This window comes from Chiloscyllium plagiosum, unplaced genomic scaffold (genome assembly GCF_037043375.1).
Source record: "Chiloscyllium plagiosum isolate Xiang-an unplaced genomic scaffold, Cpla_swu_hap1 HiC_scaffold_15, whole genome shotgun sequence".
NCBI lineage: Eukaryota > Metazoa > Chordata > Chondrichthyes > Orectolobiformes > Hemiscylliidae > Chiloscyllium > Chiloscyllium plagiosum.
In genome coordinates this window covers 57,681,711-57,702,884 of record NW_028270153.1, presented here as the reverse complement: position 1 = coordinate 57,702,884, position 21,174 = coordinate 57,681,711, and the positions used below count along the sequence as shown (strand labels likewise).

Here is a 21,174-nt window from a genome sequence, read left to right as displayed (position 1 = left end):
CGTGGGAAATCATGTCTCACAAACTTGATTGAGTTTTTTGAAGAAGTAACAAAGAGGATTGATGAGGGAGAGCAGCAGACGTGACCTATGTGGACTTTAGTAAGGCGTTCAACAATGTTCCCAATGGGAGACTGATAAGCAAGGTTAGATCTCATGGAATACAGGGAGAACTAGCCATTTGGATACAGAACTGGCTCAAAGGTGACAAGGGTGGTGTGGAGGGTTGTTTTTCAGACTGGAAGCCTATGATCAGTGGAGTGACACAAGGATTGGTGCTGGGTCCTCCAGTTTTTGTCATTTACATAAATGATTTAAATGCGAGCATAAGAGGTACAGTTAGTAAGTTTGCAGATGACACCAAAATTGGAGGTGTAGTGGACAGCGAAGAGGGTTACCTCTGATTACAACAGGATCTTGACCAGATGGGCCAATGGGCTGAGAGGTGGCAGATGGAGTTTAATTCAGATAAATGAGAGATGCTGCATTTTGGGAAAGCAAATCTTAGCAGGATTTATACACTTAATGGTAAGGTCCTAGGGAGTGTTGTTGAACAAAGAGACTTTGGAGTGCAGGTTCATAACTCCTTGAAAGTGGAGTTGCAGGTAGATAGGATAGTGAAGGTGGCGTTTGGTATGCTTTCCTTTATTGGTCAGAGTATTGAGTACAGGAGTTGGGAAGTCATGTTGTGGCTGTACAGGATATTGGTTAGGCCACTGATGGAATATTGCATGCAACTCTGGTCTCCTTCCTATCAGAAAGATGTTGTGAAACTTGAAAGGGTTCGGAAAAGATTTGCAAGGAATTTGCTAGGTTCGGAGGATCTGAGCTACAGGGAGAGGCTGAACAGGCTGGGGCTGTTTTCCCTGGAGCATTGGAGGCTGAGGGGTGACCTTATAGAGGTTTACAAAATTATGAGGGGCATGGATAGGGTAAATGGACAAAGTCTTTTCCCTAGGGTTGGGGAGTTCAGAACTAGAGGGCATAGGTTTAGGGTGAGAGGGGAAAGATATAAAAGAGACCTAAGCGGCATATTTTTCATGCAGAGGGTTTTACGTGTATGGAATGAGCTGCCAGAGGATGTGGTGGAGGCTGGTACAATTGCAACATTTAAGAGGCATTTGGATGGGTACGTGAATAGGAAGGGTTTGGAGGGATATGGCCGGGTGCTGGCAGGTGGGACTAGATTGGGTTGGGATATCTGGTTGGCATGGACGGGTTGGACCGAAGGGTCTGTTTCCATGCTGTACATCTCTATGACTCCATGACTCTAAATGGATGTTGGACTCCTCCACACTCTTTGCTATTAAATGTAGGATTTTTGGAAGCGTCCCCAAGGTACAAGTACTTTATTGTGTTCATCTGTCAAGCTTTTTTCTGCAGAGTGCCACAAGAAAGTCCCCACCTGAGTCTTGTGTCGCAGAACTCATGTGCAACACCATCCACCATTCTGAACTTGCACTATCCTTTGCCTTGGATGTCAGCCACTCATTTCCATGTGTCACTATATGAAGATGCCCCTTTATGCTCTCCTCAAAATTATACAGAGTCAGTATCGGTGCTGGAGATGGTAAGTGTGCAATGAAGAGATAGAATTACCCTGTCCTGCCTGGTCAGTCTGAACTTCTTGGGTATATACCAAAATAATTGGAGCAGGAGTAGGCCATAGTGTCTCCTCTATGTTCAATTATATTATGTCTGATCTTTGACAGTTTATGGTCCAATCCCCATTGATTTGTGTAGGATCCAAAAACCTATGTATCTCAAGCCTTGATTAAATTCAGCAATTGAGCATCCACAGACTACTGGGTTAGAGAATTCCAAAGATTCTCCACCCTTTGATCGAAATTATTTGTCCTCATTTTAGTCTTAAGTGTGTGATGACATTTAATCTGTAAGTATTAATTTAAACAAAATTTGTAATTTCATTTAAATACCTGTGAAGTCTGTAGTTACTTTTAAGAATAACTGAAAAATTGTTTGAGGTGGTTACATCAATTGCAAAGGAAGCAATTGTAATTCAATTTTAATTTTTTTTGATATGGTAAGAAATATAGATCCAGATGACCTTGCAATCTGTGACCTGGAAGAAGTACCAACATAAAGGAAGTTAAGATTCAAAAGCCATGTATACAGAGACAAAGAGGAGGATAAAGAGGGTTAAGAGGATAAATTTACATGAATCTGTGTGTGTGATACCGTTTAAAAAAAGGACAAAAAGCTGAAGACATGTTTAGAGCAGAGATTGTGATTTGGATAATTCCACTACAATACTTTAGTTTCACCAGAGGACAATGTTCATTAAAGGAGAGAGATAAAAAGTCTCTGGGGCATCCATGTCATCAAGATTGTTATGAATCTGGATAAGGAGTTTCTGTTGGAATTTGGGTGCTGACTCTGGGACACCGGGACAGAGTGGAGTTATTGCATGTGATTCAAGAACCAAATGCAATGAATGAGAAAAGTGAGAGATTCTATAACTGGGAGACAGAGTTGGAAAGATTAAGAGATTGAATCTGTTGTGACATTTGGTGGGGGATGATATGAATGCTTGGAATCGCATTAGGTAGTTTTGTTGTACCTGCTATTCCAAGTGTAATTTTTAGTTTGCACGATTTGTGATTTACCTGTTAGTTCAGGTTTAATTTATGTTGATTCTGATTTGTGTTAATGTAAAAGCGACAACAAATTTCTTCATTTGGCATTATAGTAGATCTTATTATTTTGGTTTACAGTTCCTCCATGCGAATGATAACAAGTGATCCACCCTTTATTCTGAAACAAAGAGTCCTAATTTCAGATTCTCCAGCCAAAACAAAGAACCTTTCACCATCTACCTTGTCAAGTCCATTCAGATTAATTCTAAAGTCCTTATATTATCAGCCAATCTTCTCAACCTGGTAGTTAAGTGAGTGAATATTAGCACCAGCTCCCAGGCTCTCATGTATTCTTCCTTGGATAAGGAGACCAAGGCTGTGAATGGTATTGTCATAAAGAGGAAAGGAACATGGGGTAAACTTGGGAGATGGGCTGAGGAGGGTTTAGGGAAGTAAACAGTATATGTTTAAATGACCAGCAGCTTGAAAATTGGAAGACAACATAGATGAGGGATTGGGGGGGGTATATGGGGAGGATGAATAGGTACATGGATATTGTCATTATCAATTGTTTCAGTACTTCCAGTGACCATGGCCTTAGTGATGGGTTCTGCAAAGAGCCAAAGGTCAGGATTTGCAGCTATGTTTGTCCTCCATCTGTTGCTCCTGCTCCTTCTAGTTATCTTCAGAGAGATCAGAAAGTTTAGTGTGAAGTTTCGAGTGACGTGTTCATTGTGACTTAGCAGCTGGCAGTATGAGTGTGGAAAGTCATGAAATGTGAAAGAGTTAGTTGGAGCATATGACTGTCAGATCTGAGTCTCAATTGATAAATGAGTCATGATGGGATTGTAGTTTATCAAAAAGTGTCTGGGACTAATTCTTCAGTTGGTAGTATATGAAGAAAGCCTCACTGACTTTAACTCCATGTGTGAAGTCACTGGACATCAACACCACACTGTGACCAGGGTCTTGTTTTAACCCCTGGTTCTCACCTCCAAGATTTTCTGCTCTTACTGCCTTTTGGGAATTGGTCTGGATGGCCTCATGCCCCCTTGACTACCACTCCCCACAGGTACATCTCTTCTCCTCTGCAACATCTTCATCGAGGCTTCCAGTGAAGTTTCAGAAAATCTTGAAGCCCAATTTCATCCATGTTGTACCATCTCTTCTGTTGTTCACAGGACAGATTCAGCCATCTTTTTTCCATGTCTTGGTGAACCTGCCATTGCTGCTTGGTCTTAAACATGATGGACAATTTCATGGAATGGAAATATCCCAGCATCTGTTATCACAATTATGCAACTCGATTTTATGAGGTATAGGCTACCTTTTAATAGCATCAGCCACATATGATATTGACCACCCCACACTCAAGATCCAGACAATAAATAACACAGTTTGCAGTGTCTGGACTCTGCCATTATGTGTAACAGCAAGCTACAAAACATTCTCATGCTGCTTCCAATGAAATCAACCAGCACGATTTAATTATTCATTGCAATTCCCATGTCCAGTTTTGGGGTTTTCAAGTTTAATAACCCACCCAAAATTCTGTTCTAAGTTAGCACTTCATTTTAGCTCAGCCCTGGCCTCATCGTAAGCCACTCAAAATCCCTCTTCGGGGTTGAAGCTGACAATCCAGCCCTTCGGTACAGTACTGAGGGAATGTTGTCTTGCGGACCAGATACTAAATGGAAGCCATATTGTACCTGACTGTGAGAACAGCAAGTCTCAGTATTGTGCCTTTGTTAATGTAGGTCCTTGCTGTGTGTTAACTGACTGTTCTGGTTCCTAAATCGCAAAATTCCTCATTTTTGATAAAGTATTTTGAACTATTTATCGGCCACAAAGAGGACAGTAAAATCCAAGCTTTCTCTTTCCTCCAGCTTTTGTATGTACTCACCAGCAGGATTTCAATGGTACCCAGGATGTACATGGCACCAGCATAGGTTGTTCCCAGGTAAAAACAGAGTCCCACAGCACCTCCAAATTCTGGACCCAGTGAGCGGGAGATCATGTAATAGGCGCCACCAGCTGTAGAAACATAATAAACAAGGAACATCAATCAGAAATATTTGCATTTCAATGACAGGTCCAATGTCATTTTTTCCTTTGAATTTACGCATGATCAGATCAAAATTTTCAAAGGAGGTGATTTAGAAATGTACATACTGTGTGATCATAGGATCAATTAAAACTGCATAGATCTTCTGTTACATGAAATTTGAAGATGTTCTCAGGTCCATACACATTTGTGACAAACAGCAACATTAAACACAAATGCTTGCAAGACCAATTTCTCCACTTCTACACTCAGAGGGAACAAAACAATAAGCAGAGATGTGAACAGCCACCAATTGTATGTGCTCACAAGATAATTATGACCACTTGGTCATTTCCTCTGCCCTGAAGCTCTTCAACCATGTCCTGAAACAAACTCACTACCACAGCCACATTTGCTTCCTCAGTGCTTGGACTCCGGACCACCTTTAAACCAGCAGAGTTCGGACCCGAACAGGACAAACAGTACAGACTACAGATTCAAAAACATCAGCAACAGTCTCCTTCAGGATCCTCCGCTCCACGCTCGCAGCAATGAGCCGGCACCTAACCTCTCTACAGTCAGCCCTGCCTCAGCTGAGAGCCACAACCATCATCTCCCAGACCATACAGAACCTCATCACCTTAGGAGATCTCCTACCCACAGCTTCCAACCTCATAGTCCGGGAACCCCACAGTGCCCGGTTCTACCTCCTTCCCAAGATCCACATGCCTGACCACCCTGGCCGACCCATTGCCTCAGCAAGCTCCTGCCCCACTGAACTCATTTCTACCTACCTTGACACTGTCCTATCCCCCCTAGTCCAGGAACTCCCCACATACGTTCGAGACACCACCCACGGCCTTCACCTCCTCCAAGACTTCCGTTTTCCCGGCCCCCAATGCCTCATCTTCACCATGGATATCCAATCCCTCTACACCTCCATCCGCCATGACCAGGGCCTCCAAGCCCCCCATTTCTTCCTCTCGCGACACCCCCAACAGTACCCTTCCACTGACACTCTCATTCGTCTGGCCGAACTGGTCCTTACCCTTAATAATTTCTCCTTCGAATCCTCCCACTTCCTCTAGACCAAAAGGGTAGCCATGGCCACCCGTATGGGCCCCAGCTATGCCTGAATCTTTGTTGGCTACGTAGAACAGTTGATCTTCTGTAATTACCACTCCCCACCTCTTCCTCCGCTACATTGATGACTGCATTGGCGCCACCTCGTGCTCCCGCGAGGAGGTTGAGCAATTCATCAACTTCACCAACACATTCCACCCTGATCTTAAATTTACCTGGACCATCTCTGACACCTCCCTCCCCTTCCTGGACCTTTCCATCTCCATCTCTATTAATGACGATCGACTTGACACCGACATTTTTTATAAACCCACCGACTCCCACAGCTACCTGGATTACACCTCTTCCCACCCTACCTCCTGCAAAAATGCCATCCTGTATTCCCAATTCCTCCGCCTCCGCCATATCTGCTCCCAGGAGGACCAGTTCCACCACAGAACACACCAGATGGCTTCCTTCTTTAGAGACCGCAATTTCCCTTCCCATGTGGTTAAAGATGCCCTCCAACGCATCTTGTCCACATCCCGCACCTCTGCCCTCAGACCCCACCCCTCCAACCATAACAAGGACAGAACGCTCCTGGTGCTCACCTTCCACGCTACCAACTTCGCATTAACCAAATCATCCGCCGACATTCCGTCACCTCCAAATGGACCCCACCACCAGGGATATATTTCCCTCCCCACCCCTTTCCGCTTTCCGCAAAGACCATTCCCTCCATGACTACCTGGTCTGGTCCACACCCCCCTACAACCCACCCTCCCATCCTGGCAACTTCCCCTGCACCCACACCTCTTCCCTCACCTCCATCCAAGGCCCGAAAGGAGCCTTCCACATCCATCAAAGTTTTACCTGCACATCCACCAATATCATTTATTGTATCCGTTGCTCCCGATGTGGTCTCCACTACATTGGGGAGACTGGACGCCTCCTAGCAGAGCGCTTTAGGGAACATCTCTGGGACACCCGCGCCAATCAACCACACCACCCTGTGGCCCAACATTTCAACTCCCCCTCCCACTCTGCCGAGGACATGGAGGTCCTGGCCCTCCTTCACCGCCGCTCCCTCACCACCAGACGCCTGGAGGAAGAACGCCTCCTCTTCCGCCTCGGAACACTTCAACCCCAGGGTATCAATGTGGACTTCAACAGGTTCCTCATTTCCCCTTCCCCCACCTCACCCCAGTTCCAAACTTCCAGCTCAGCACTGTCCCCATGACTTGTCCTATCTGCCTATCGTCTTTTCCACCTATCCATTCCACCCTCCCCCCCAACCTATCACCTTCATCCCCTCCCCCACTCACCTATTGTACTCTATGCTGCTTTCTCCCCACCCCCACCCTCCTCTCACTTATCTCTCCACCCTTCAGGCTCTCTGCCTTTATTCCTGATGAAGGGCTTTTGCCCGAAACGTCGATTTTACTGCTCCTCGGATGCTGCCTGAACAGCTGTGTTTTTCCAGTACCTCCCTAACCTCGCCCCTTCTTAATTCATCCATTTGGAATGAGGTTTACATTTTGCAATCGGAGAATCTAATTTTTAACTGAAATGGTTCCAGGGTTTTTTTGTCACAAGTGTTTTTTTCAGGAAATGTGTTCCACCGATGGAATTGAAGGTAAGGTTATTTTTCAACGGAAAGCATCAATATAGTTCTGGGTCAACTCCGAAATCATTAGTTTTTTGTTTTCCTTATACTGGCTGCTGCTGTTTCCATGTTGGGCTCTGGGTTACCAATCCCTGGCAGCTTTGGTTGGGCTTGAGTACTGCCACGAGTCCTCCATCTTATGCCAAATCAATGGCCTGCTAACTCAGAGAGGAGGAGAGACCATTGCTGAGTCTTAAAAAGACTTCTTTACACTCCCTTTCATATTATATCCCTCTCCTGAATTGGAGTCCACTTCAGATGATCCTATGTCACAGAGCTGAAATTTATCTGTGACCACAGACTTGATGGAAGTCCTCTCCCTGTATGTAAAGCATTAAAATGTGCAGCAAATGTTGAACTAATTGTAATACTTTCTGGACCAGGATGACCATCATCTAGTAGAAAAAGCAATTTGGGATTTCTTCCTTCGGCCAGTTCAAGAATTTAAAGCAAATTCTTTGAATGAACTGCCCTGACAGTGCAATTTCGAACTTATACAATTCCTCCAGTGTGGAAACAGGCCACTCAGCCAAATCGATTCCACATTGACCCTCTGAAGAGAATCCCACCCAGACCCAAGTCCTTACTCTATTCCTGTAAACCAGCACTTTCCATGGCTAATTCACCTAACCTGCACATCCTTGGATACTATGGGACAACTTAGTATGGCCAATCGACCTAACCTGGACATCTTTGGACTGTGAGAAGAAACCAGAGCACTCGAACGAAATCCATGCAGACACGGGGAGAACATGCACACTCCATGCAGTCAGTTGGTGCTGTGAAGCAGCAGTGCTAACTACTGTGTCATCCTTATGGTTTGGCTGATCTACAAATCTTTTCTGTGGCATTTCATTGATTACTGTGTGAATCCATTCATGAAGGCCTTTGCTGAATGGACTGTCAGCTGCAATATTCATGGCAATAACATTCACGTTCTTACAAATTTTTTTAAACTAGTTATCAGCAAATTCCATCCATTACCAGTCAGGAACTTAGCTGGTGTACTGAAGTCCAGTTTGCATTCATTTATCTATGATTAGTCTATTGTCATCCTTTCGTTTTTCCTCAGTATAATTGCGGGAATGACTATGAAGATTAGAATGGAAATATTTCTGCCTTTGTCCCATACATTTACATAAGTAACAACTACCTTGTTAAGTTATGTGGAAGCTTACAAAAGGAGGTGGTGACACCCAGTCATACCTTTCATCAATTTTACAGTTTGCACTAACCTTTTCAATGAGTCTCCTCTACTCTTCATCAACAATGCCCATATCCTTTGGCAGAAGCTTTCATCTTTGACAATAAGGATGAGCGAATTGTTTGTCCAACTTTAAGACGGTTTACTTTTTTTCACTCTAATTCTTATCACTTGATGCCATTAATGAATTCCTAGCGCTGGTTATTAATATCAGGTGCCATTAGGAAAATACAATAATTAATGCCCTGATGAGGTAAACTGCGGATCCACTGGCATCTTGCTTCATGTCCAGTTTCATGGAAGGCTTACTAACAACAATATCTCATGAGAGATTACACCAGTATACAAAAAGTGCTTTTCTGCAGCAATTTTATGTGAGAGCACCATTTTTTTTTTAGTGATCTCAATATGTTGGCATCACCAAACTTAAAACAGGTGGAATTTTCGTACTTCTTCAAGTTGCAATAATTTTCACTACTAAGTGAATGTAGGTAGAAGTTTTAGCCTATCTGTTTCATGTATATTGAAGTGTAATTACCATCTAATACTGAATGGCTGAATGAATCTGTGACTAAGACATACATCAATGGACCAATGTACATGTTACAAATTATTCTGACTGACCATTATCACTTTTTCAGTCATGGAATTCACTGTATCATTTTGAAGACTCCTTTTTTTCCACTTTGGCCAATTCATTGTATCATGATATTTTGAGTCAAACCTCAAGCAACAGTAGCCATGGAAAATGTAGGGTTAGGGAGATGGGATGGGGGGGGGGGGGGGGGAGGTGGTTCTAGGTTGGATGCTCTTCAGAGGGTCAATGTGGACTTGATGGGCTGAATGGCCTGTAAAGAATCTATGATTCTATTCCTCAGAGTGTTCTGGGGTTAATTTGTTAATTATTGCTGTTGCAATCCTGTCTTCTGCTGTGTTATGCTTTATTCCTCATTTGCATTAATGACAGTTTCCAGTATCTGGGTGATCTTGGAATGCAATAATCATTGAGACCACGTTGTTTGTGAGACCATGGAATATGTCATTTGTTCCATGAAGGCTGTCAGAAGTGAGAGATTACCTGGGAGATTTTGAAGTCAGCTGTTTCTGATCCAACAGTGCACCTCTCTTTGGCACCTAAGACCCAGTCAGAACTAGGGGTTTATCCAGATATGACATCCTAGCACACTGGGATTACACTCTTCATTTGTAAATTTTTATTTTCTTTCTTTCCAAAAAACACCTTTAGGCAAATATCCTATGCTACCATATTATACCCTCCATAGGCAGAGAGTGAAGATAGAATGAAAAGCCAGTCTTTACTTGGAATAGGTTGGTTCACAAGAAAATCATGACTGCTATATATCCCCAACACCACACAACTCTTTGTAAGAGTAAGTGCCTCTTTGTGTGTTGTTATGAAAAAATGCTTTATTAAAAATACTGATTTCTGAAACCACTAGATGGAAAATCCTAATTAAATACTTGTTTGAAAAGGAAGACTAAAAATTTCATTCCAGAGGTTTGAGCTCTGAGTCAATGATGGCAACAGAATTTATAATTATTGTACCTTGCATATACCAACACTGACATGAAGCTTACTTGTCAGCAAAAAACTCATCAAAGATAATGAGCTTATGGAATCTCTCAGGACTGCATGTCTGTCCAACTAAGAAAACATTAAGGCAACTACCTGCGATATTCAACTGGGTAGGGATAACCCATCCAGTCTAACCACTTGGATCCTCGCGAATAGACAGAATTCCCAGACTTGATCAAATCAAGTTACCATTTAGATATAATGGGACTCGACCATGTTTAAATTACTGATCAGTTGGAGAGGGACAGTCATGTGAAAGGTCACCCTTCTGCACATTTGAAACATAGTTTCCCTGCAGTACAGTTAAAACAACTAAGTTACCAAAGAATCAAGAACCTGGTCTCCAACTCAATTTACAAGCATTTGAACGCTATTTGCTGCTTGTAATTATTCAGGTGCCACAGACAGAGATTTCTTCAAGGAATTCAAACCAACACTGTTGTCATCAGAAAAAAATATAGTCAAATCATAGAACGCCTACAGTGCAAAAAAGTGGCCCATCCAGTCTGCACAGACCCTCTGAACAGCACCTCACCCAGACCAATTCCCCACTACCCTTTTCACTGAATATCCAGAGACAGCTGCATGGGGAAAGAGGGAAACCATTCAACTCCTCATCATCTGATCATACCAATGTACTCAAGCAATCATTTAACCAATACACTGTGGAATCAGAAACAAAAACAGAAATTGCTGGGAAAGGTGCTGCTCCGAGGTGTGTAATAACATCTCTGAACAGGTTGACTGGGTAAAAAAAAGTCTTCTAAGCAGGAGGCTGGAAGGATACAGCAAACCAGGCAGCATCAGGAAGTGGAAAAGTCAATGTTTCCTGAAGAAGGTTATACCTGAAACATTGACTTCTCTACCTTCTGACACTGCCTGGTTTGCTGTGTTCTTCCAGCCCCTTGCTTGTCTACTTTGGATTCCAGCATCTACAGTTTTTGTGTCTCTAAAAAAAGTCTACAGCATTCAGGGAAAATAACAAATATAATTAACAAGGCTTGGCCCTTGTGGAGCTGTAGTAGTGTTCCTACTTCTAATAACATCTCTGAACAGTTGGTTAGAAATATCTACATTTAACAAGGGACAGAGTGTTACAGTGGGAGTAGTCTCTTTGAAATATTGAAAAGGAGGAGGAAGAGAAATTTGCTTAGTGACAGCACAATCACCTGATGAAGGAGCAGCACTCCGAAAGCTAGTGCTTCCAATTAAACCTGTTGGACTAAACCCAGTGTTGTGTGATTTTTAACTTAGCATCAAGGTGGGGAATGATGAAAATGTCAGACAATGATCCATTAAAGAAGGCTGAGATTCGGTTACAGGCCTAAACATTTCCTCATATAGTTCATTGTCAAATTGTGTTTGGTAATGTGCTTTGAAACATCTTGGGAAAATTTAACCACATTAAAGGCACTACGTAAATGCAAGTTGTTGACATTTTCAAAGCGACAGAAATGCAGCAATTTGTGCTAGTTAGCAAAAGAGGAATAGAAGAAACTTACAAATAGGAGTAATCCTGAATATAAATAAAGTATTGGAAAGGAAGCAGTATTTCCTAACCAACAGTTTTAAATAAATACTTATAAGGGGGACTAGGTGGTTTTGCAAGACAGTGAATTTATGTCTGAAGCAAACTTCATGTCTTCAGTCTCTGAAATTAATTCTGATAATTCTGAGTCATCAAACTAAAACAATAAAACCTGATCCAGCAGTTGTAGCTTGCCTTAAAACGTATAATTTATCACTATGGTAATGAATAAGCTGCTGAGCTCTGTAAAAAGAAAGTTCAGTTGTTCTAATAAGGGAGAACTTTACTCTGGTTAGTCCTGGTATTCATTTGTCGGATATGCAAAGTGAGTGCTAGCCTCCAAAGCCTTTCTCTAGTGAGATGTAACTGACCTTGAAATTGCTGATTGCAAGATAAAGACAGTCTTAAGTCCTGCCACTGTTTCCTTCCTGGAGATAAACTTGAACTTTCCAATCAACAGAAAAAAAATGTGACTGTAGTCATTAGTCTTTAGAATAACCTTCTTCTGAGACTCTCAGCCAGGCAGGGTGTGCGAACAATTGACTGATCATTCAATCTCTTTTTTAGCTTATTATACTCTCACTTCATGCAGCCAATTGTCCTCTGATTGTCCATAAATTGGACCGATAAACTCCCTACCTTCACCCATGATTGCTCTCTTGACCTTACCATTTTATGAATCCTTCCTACTCCATTGTATAAATCGGTCTCTTCTGTGATGAGGGTTAAGAATATATTATTTTTGTTTGTGAGCTGAAGTTCTAAACTGGAGAAAGAACTAATTTTTGCTTTCAGTTCTGTGAAGATCTGACTTCTTTTTAAACAAGGCCAGCAAGTTATTTTTGAACAGTGAGCTAAAGATAGCATGTGATTTTAGATAAATGACTAGCCAGCTCCCTGGTGAGACAAACAGAAATGTTTGCTGACTTGATGCTGACAATCCAGAGAAAGAGAGTAAAAGAGAGAGAGAGAGCAAAAAACTAAGAAGCCCAGAAGCAAGATTATTCAGACAGAAACTAGTTCAGTCAAAGTGAAGAGGTCCCTAACAGCAGAGATGCTGTTGTTAGCAGTCCAAACAGTCAGGGCTGGGAAAAGGTATAGTCACAGATTTCCTTCATAGCAGATGTTCATATTTGAAAACCACATACAGAAGTTCTAAGTTGTGAACAAGCAATTACATCTTGGATGTTTAACAAGATTTCAATGATTAATCATCTGGACCCATTTGATAATTTGCCTAATTTTGCAAGTACTTCAGTGACTGGCATTTCTAAGATACTATGGAGAGCTGTTAGAACACAAGGTACCAGCGACCAACTCTTGGATAAATGCAGAGCAGTAATGTACTGAAATGAATGGAGAGCTTGGTCATAAAACCCCAACTGCATTTTACTTTCATGGTCCCAGTCAATCTTTATTACATTCCGCAATTAATCCACAGTTGCTCGCATTATCCTGCACACACAATGAAAATATGCGAGAACATGTCCTATTTCAGTTCTGTAATGCATCTTTTTATTGACCTAAATAGAGCAGCTTACTTCCCCAGCAATCATAACCACAGCCAGTTTGACCTCATTTGTTTTCTAGAAAGCTTATTATTTTCAAACAAACAAGCAGCAATCAATCCAAAGACTGAACATTATCTTCTGTTAGATGATGAAAATCATGCTAGTTGAGATTAACAATTCTTTGATATTTTATTTATCCAGCAATTCCTTATCCCTGCAGATTCTTAGAAGCTGACAAGATTTCCAAGTCAAAAATTGAAATAATAATGTTAAGATAAGAACTGTGTACTAACGTGTAAAAAATCTCTTTCCAACTCTGGTAGTGGGGTTTTAATGAAAGTCTGCTCTTTGTCAATAGTGCTGGGTCAAATTAATTGAGTGAGCTGAATGCAGTTTTTAATGTATGTTTTGAACTAGACATCATTTGGTTCTAGTAAGCACTAGACTGTCATTTTTCCTCAAATAAATCACAACGAATTGCACGAATGATCAGACAATAAGGGAGCAGGCAGTATCTTCTGAGATAGGTGTTAATGCATAGTGTAGTGGTGAGGGAGTTCAATATATAACCATGCTGAACCTACTGCAGCCTGCAAATGCCTTCATTTTAAGAATTATATCTTCATTCAAATCTACCAGGGCTTCACTCTACAATATTTCTGCAAACTCCTTCAACCCTAAAACCTTCTGAGAACTCAGCATTCATCCAACTCTGTAAATCACTCATTTCCTTCATCTCATGGCAACAGGGCTTTTAGTTACTTAGGACCCTAAATTCAGAAATTACCTTCTAATGCCTTTTCATCTCTCACTTCAGCACGCTCTTCTACTTTAAGATGCTGCTTAAAAGGCTGTAAGCATTTGGTCATTTGTCTTAATGTTTCTTTCTTAGGCTCAGTGCCAATTACTGTCTGATTATGCTCCTGTGGATTTTTTGCTGTGTGATAAAGTAATGAGTAAAGTTACTGTTGTTTCCAGAGGATGGAAAACAATCCTGTTGCAAACAGTAACGTCTCTCTTTGAAATAAAAAAAATTAATTTCATCTGCTCTGCTATATGTGCTGCATTATTAGAGGAGAGAGACGGGTATCTTTTAAAGAAAATGAGAATTATTTTAAATTCATTTCGAAAGCTGATTAAGTTACACATTTTCTTGACAGCATTTGTTGTAATAAATAGCCACTTAATCCAAGCTTAGCATTTCTCCAGAGAAAACTCATGTTTTCTAAAAATAGGCCAAAATGTTATTACTTCATATATAGTGAAACACTGATTGATGACATAAAATGAAATAATGATCCGAATACCAACGTGAATAGAAAACCAAAGGCAGCTCTATGTTTTACTGAGACATTCCTTGAAAATAAATACAGTTTTAATTTGACTAATTTTCAAGCTTGAGTTTATTGCCAGTTAGTGAAAGTTGGTTAGCTCAGCTGGCTGGGCAGCTGGCTTGTGATGTAGAGTAATAACCAACAGCATAGATTCAAATCTAGTACTAGCTAGGGTCACCTTGAAGGACTCTCTTTCTTGACTTTTCTCCTGCCTTAAGTGTGGTGGCCTTTAGGCTAAACCAATGCTTTTGTCTCGAATAAAGGAGCATCCCTATGCTCCAGTAAGACTGTGGGGACTTTTATTGTAAGTTATATTAAAAGATTTTTCAAACTCATTTGTTCATTTAGACTCTTTTGGGTGGAATTTAAAATTACAGACACAAATCTTCTTATCTGGTTCAGTGCCATTATTCCCACGAGAAATAGTTCACATTTATTTGGTGCTATTTTTCAACTTCTCAGCCAGAAACCTTCCCAATCGAAACAGTGCATAAAATTCCAAGAATGCATAATTCTGCTGTCATTAAGACTGCATAATATCATCAGACCTCATCTCTGTTTCAGCTCATTTGTTGCAGAAACCCTCACTCATCTCATTTTTGTCTTTAGTCTTGCAGCCATCAACAATGCCGAATGTATGCCCCATTTTTAATAGGATGTGCCACATTTTTGTGGTTTATAGTACACCTAGCCACTTCGATAACTGACAGTGTGTAAGTGAGGGTTTAGAGTGGCAGATGGATGAAAGGTGGCTTGCAAAGGGGGACCATGCAATTGAGGCGATAGGATGCCAGGTGGGTCATGGTGGGCTGTTGAAGGGCTTATGCCTGAATCGTCAACTCACCTGCTCCTCGGATGCTGCCTGACCTGTTGTGCTTTTCCAGCACTACACTCTCAACTCTGAGCTTCAGCATCTGCAGTCCTCACTTTCTCCGAGTTGATTTCAACCTTACTGTGAAGCTTCTTCCAAGGATGCCTACCTTGAAGAAGTTCTCCTCCTCTCCTTACAAAGATCTCAGTGAGTCTCTCTCTGACTGTACTTCCCAAGTCCTCACCTCTGTCCTGAAGCTCTTCAGCCATATCCTCAAGCAGACTCACTACCACAGACAGATGTCCTTCCTCCGTATCTGCCTACGGAACTGTCTGATTCCACATGGACTCTGGACCACATTTAGACCAACCCAGATTGGACTATTCCTAATGAACAGCTTATGCCCGAAACGTCTATTCTCCTGCTCCTCAGCTGCTGCCTGACCTGCTGTGCTCTTCCAGCATCACACTTTCAACTCTGAGGTCCAGATCCTGCAGTCCATACTTTCTCCTCAGTGATGGCTACAAGTATGTGAGGAGGTAGAATGCCAGGTGCTGACGTGGCAGGGAAGTAGATGGTAAGGGAACAGATGTCAGCTGGTTGACTGTTTAAGGCTAGGTCAGGATGGAGGTTTTAGATCAATGGGAGACTTGTGACTGTATAACTGGGGTAGTCAGGTGTGGAGATTTGGTGGGAGTCACTCTGGAGCAAAAGGGAGGTGCAGAAGTTGGGTTCGGGAGGGTGTTGGATCCAGGAGTGTTGAAGAGGTCAGTTTAGTGTCTGGTTTGTGGAAGGGGTGTTGCCAGTCTGGAGGGGTGTGGGCAGATGGTTGGTCAGGGATCAGGTTAGTGTATCAGCTTAGCAGAAGTGAGGTTTGGAGCTGTAGATGGTCAGGATGGGGTATCCAGGTTTGGTGGGGGTGAAAGATTGGGTGTCAGGTCAGGGATGTTGTATCCAGAGGTGTCAGGTCAGTGGGATAGAGGTTGCCTTGAAGCTCTGTGGGGGTCAAAGGTTGGTTTGGTTGGGTCAGGGGGAGGCGGTATGCTTGAGTATCAGTGGAGGTCTGGTAATAGTCTGTGATTTCACTTCCTAGGTCAATCTTTTGGAGTCAACTGTGTAATGATTTCTGTGGGGTGCCAAAACAAACTGTTGCAATAATTATCTTCCCAAAAGATGATCTGAATCAAATGTTCATACTGTTACTTATACTACCATAAAGTAGGTCACGAAAGACATTCTTTGTAAAAGATGTGTAGAAATTCATACCAGTTTCATCTCTCTGCTGTTTTAGTGGCTGGGTTAACCTGTTCATTTTAAACCTCTTCATGCCTTCAATGAAGCACCGAGAGGAATTTTAAACAGAACTGTCAAGTAATTACTACTTTGCTGTGCCAAGTTGCCATCAAAGTGCCTACATTATTTTTGTAATTCCAAAGTCTATCTTATTATTCTGATTATTTTGTTTCTAAGTTTGTTGACAGAACCTTGTAATCAGCTTGTCTTCAGTTAAATGAAACTGAACTTAATACAGATTGCCACAGATAAATGTCAATTTGATGAAAACATTTATGTTTTCTTTCTTCCAAGCTGCAAATATATTAATTCTGAAGCATAGAAATGTTTGACCCAATAAAATCTCATCTTGTTGGTATTAGAATTTTTTTTTAACAGGAGAACAATTCCACAGACTCCCTTAGAACCAGTAGCTGTATTTTGCTTCAACTGCATACTTTCCTCTTTTGCATTTTCATGTGCTGATGATTTTCCTCTACAATCACAAATGAAAAAATATCAATTTTGCTTACGGTTTAAGTTACAAATATTCATGAGAAGTGCTCAAAAATATTTAAAGTTATGAACAATTTTGAAGTAGATATGGGGAATTTTTTTTTCTATTCACAGAAGATTCAGTAACCAAAGGTGGGGTAAGGTATTCATGTGGGTGTCATTGGCTAAACCAACATTTATTGCCCAGAGGCCAGTTAAGAATCAATCACATTGCCATGCATCTGGAGTCGCAAGTAGGCTAGAGTGGGTAAGGATAGCAGATTTCCTTCCCTAAAAGCTATTAGTGAATCAAATGGATTTTTACAACAATCATCAGTGGTTGCATGCTTATCATTAGACTTTTTTTATTATTCCAGATTTTTATTGAATTCAAACTTCATCATCTGCCATGGTGGGATTGAACCCCAGGTTCTAGAAAATTAACCAGGGTACTGGATTACTCCCACTAACATTACCACTACACTGCCACCTCATAGGCAGGCAATTGTGATGATCTGGGAGGAACTATTTGGAAGGGTGATGGAAGCTGATTCAATTAAATAATTACATAAATTAAATTAGTGATGAGCTGGGGAATATGAGGAGACAGTACATTTTAAGTAGATATTTCTCCAATTGAGTTGTGCAGGCACAATAGCCTCTTTCTATGGTGCATGGTTCTGTCTTGGTGCTGTTCTTGGCTTTGAGATGAGCTTCCAACCAGCTAATCCTGCTAGCAGCAAGACCGCCTATTTCCAATTTACTAATATCACCAGATCTCATCTCTATTTCAGCTCATTTGTTGCAAAAACACTCATTCATTCTACTTTTGCCTTTAGTCTTGACTTTCCAACATATTGCTGGCTATCCTCCCAATTTTTTCCAGAATGAGGTTGTGAGTGGAAATTTTGGAGGTCACGATCTCCAAGACAGAAATGGCAGCCATGGAGCTCTGACTGAATGCAAACTGTTGCTTTCGTGCTTTAACAGACAGGTCCCTGAGCATGTGACAATTTCCAAGCCTCAAAGTGGTGTCACAGTGGGAAAAAGTTTGGGAAGCACTGTGACCATCCAAACCTCTGCTGCCAATGTCTTTGTTTGTACTAAATTTCATTTACCTGTCACCCCGTGCTCAGTAATCTACATTAAGTTCTGAGCCAGTGACACCTCTGCTTCTCATTCTTGATTTAAAAACTACTGCATAGCCTCTCCTCTCCCTATTTCTATCATCTCATCCAGCCCTAAAACACTCTGAAGTATTCATCACTTGTGAAATAGACTTCAAGTGCGTGGGGCTTAATTTTTGTAGATTATAGTCAGTGTATGTTTTGTTGAGACAGTGTTCCTTTAAGCCGTGATTCATGTGACACTGGTACGTGTTAAGCCAGTGTTCATTGGCTTGTTTAAGCTTTGAAACAGTGTGCAGCTTTGGAATAAATCCTCCTTGTTAGGCTGCAGCAGTTTATATATTCTTAGTTCTGATTGGAGCGTAGTCATTGCCCAGTATAGAGACATTAAGCTTTGGGATTCCCTCTCTAAACCTCTGCACCTTAGTACCACACTGTCATCTTTTATCTGGCCGCATACTCCCTTATGCAGCTCAGTGTATGATTTTGCTTAATAATACTCTGGTAAAATTATTTAGAATGTTTTATTACATTAAGCACAGTATATAAATTATAAACCGTTATTGAATTATGAATTATAATGAAAGTAAAATACTGCGGATGTTGAAAATCTGAAATGAAAACAGAAAATGCTGGAAAAAACTCAGGAGGTCTGGCAGCATCTGTTTTGATTTACAGTATACTTGTTCTGATATGAAAGTACTGTTCTGAGTTGTCAGCTTTTTGTCTGCTATTTTAGATTTCCATTGAAGATTAGGACCAAAGCTTGGGCCCCAGGAGAGTCCTGTACTCTACCATAGATCAATGATGGTTCTGTTAACACTGTTATATCATGTAACTTAATAAGCAAGCAGCAGGATTTATTATTTTACCACTGTTTGAATGTTGTGATCTTTTCAGGGATACATCTTAAGATAAAAGCTTCATTTATGATGGCTGCTTTTTTTCTGCTATACCAGTCAAAATTAAAATGAATAATACTTGGTTGACAAATGTTATTGCCTAAGGTTATCAAAAGCGCCACAGAATTCTGTGCTTTACTGATTAATCTTTTAACTCAAATGCCATGACAACAAAATAATTCTTAATTTAGGGTGTAGGTTTGCTCGCTGAGCTGTAGGTTTGATATCCAGACGTTTCATTACCTGGCTAGGTAACATCATCAGTGGCGAACTCCAAGTGAAGTGAAGCTGTTGTCTCCTGCTTTCTATTTATATCTTTCTCCTGGATGGGGTTCTTGGGGTTTGTGGCGATGTCATTTCCTGTTCGTTTTCTGAGGGGTTGATAGATGGCATCTAGATCTATGTGCTTGTTTATGGCATTGTGGTTGGAGTGCCAGGCCTCTAGGAATTCTCTGGCATGTCTTTGCTTAGCCTGTCCCAGGATAGATGTGTTGTCCCAGTCGAAATGGTGGATTTTTCATCCGTGTGTAGGGCTATGAGGGAGAGGGGGTCGTGTCTTTTTGTGGCTAGCTGGTGTTCATGTATCCTGGTGGCAAACTTTCTTCCTGTTGGTCCTACATAGTGTTTGTGGTAGTCCTTGCATGGAATTTTATAGATGACGTTGGTTTTGTCCATGGGTTGTACTGGGTCTTTTAAGTTTGTTAGTTTTTGTTTGAGAGTGTTAGTGGGTTTGTGTGCCACTAGGATTCCGAGGGGTCTCAGTTGTCTGGCTGTCATTTCTGAAACTTCTTTGATGTATGGTAAGGTGGTTAGGGTTTCTGGCTGTGTTTGGTCTGCTTGTCATGGTTTGTTCTTGAGGAATCTGCGCACTGTGTTATTTGAGTATCTGTTCTTCTTGAATACATTGTATAAGTGGTTCTCCTCTGTTTTCGAAGTTCGTCTGTGCTGCAGTGTGTGGTGGCTCATTGGAATAGTGTTCCGATACAGCTTCGTTTGTGTGTGTTGGGATGGTTGCTGGTATAGTTGAGTATTTGGTCAGTGTTTGTCGGTTTTCTGTATATGCAGGTTTGTCGTTCTCCCTTGTCCTTTCTTTCTACTGTGACATCCAGAAATGCGAGTTTGTTGTCAGTTTCTTCCTCCTTGGTGAACTTTATGTCTGTGAGGGTGTTGTTGATGATGTTAAATGTCTCTTCTATCTTGTTTCGTTTTGTGATGACAAAGGTGTCATCTACGTAGCGAACCCAGATTTTTCAAGAAGAACGGATACTCAAAAAACACAGTGCGCAGATTCCTCAAGAACAAACCACGACAAGCAGACCAAACACAGCCAGAAACCCTAACCACCTTACCATATATCAAAGAAGTTTCAGAAATGACAGCCAGACCACTGAGACCCCTCGGAATCCTAGTAGCACACAAACCCACCAGCACTCTCAAACAAAAACTAACAAACTTAAAAGACCCAGTTCAACCCATGGACAAAACCAACGTCATCTATAAAATTCCAGGCAAGGACGGCCACAAACACTACGTAGGACCAACAGGAAGAAAGTTTGCCACCAGGATACATGAACATCAGCTAGCCACAAAAAGACACGACCCCCTCTCCCCCATAGCCCTACACACGGATGAAACAAACCACCATTTCGACTGGGACAACACATCTATCCTGGGACAGGCTAAGCAAAGACATGCCAGAGAATTCCTAGAGGCCTGGCACTCCAACCACAATGCCATAAACAATCACATAGATCTAGATACCATCTATCAACCCCTCAGAAAACGAACAGGAAATGACATCGCCACAAACCCCAGGAACTCCATCCAGGAGAAAGATATAAATAGAAAGCAGGAGACAACAGCTTCGCTTCACTTGGAGGTCGCCACTGATGATGTTACCTAGCCAGGTAATGAAACGTCTGGATATCAAACCTACAGCTCAGCGAGCAAACCTACACCCTAAACCTCAACCTGAGCTACAAACCTTCACAAACCTTGCGATAACGTTTAAGTTATAGTAGTCAAGT

The 21,174-nt window shown here is 41.6% G+C and overlaps 1 protein-coding gene across 4 annotated transcripts in view; it reads right to left on the bottom strand.

Moving 5' to 3' along the window:
• The window catches only part of LOC122559948 (solute carrier family 12 member 5-like), a 1,091,443-nt gene that overhangs the window by 133,455 nt on the left and 936,814 nt on the right, over nucleotides 1–21,174 (bottom strand). For all 4 annotated transcript variants that reach the window (XM_087994966.1, XM_087994965.1, XM_087994967.1 and 1 more), the window contains exon 6: nucleotides 4,498–4,628. In XM_087994966.1, the coding sequence (XP_087851092.1) occupies nucleotides 4,498–4,628 (131 nt within the window). The remainder of the gene's footprint in view (nucleotides 1–4,497; nucleotides 4,629–21,174) is intronic.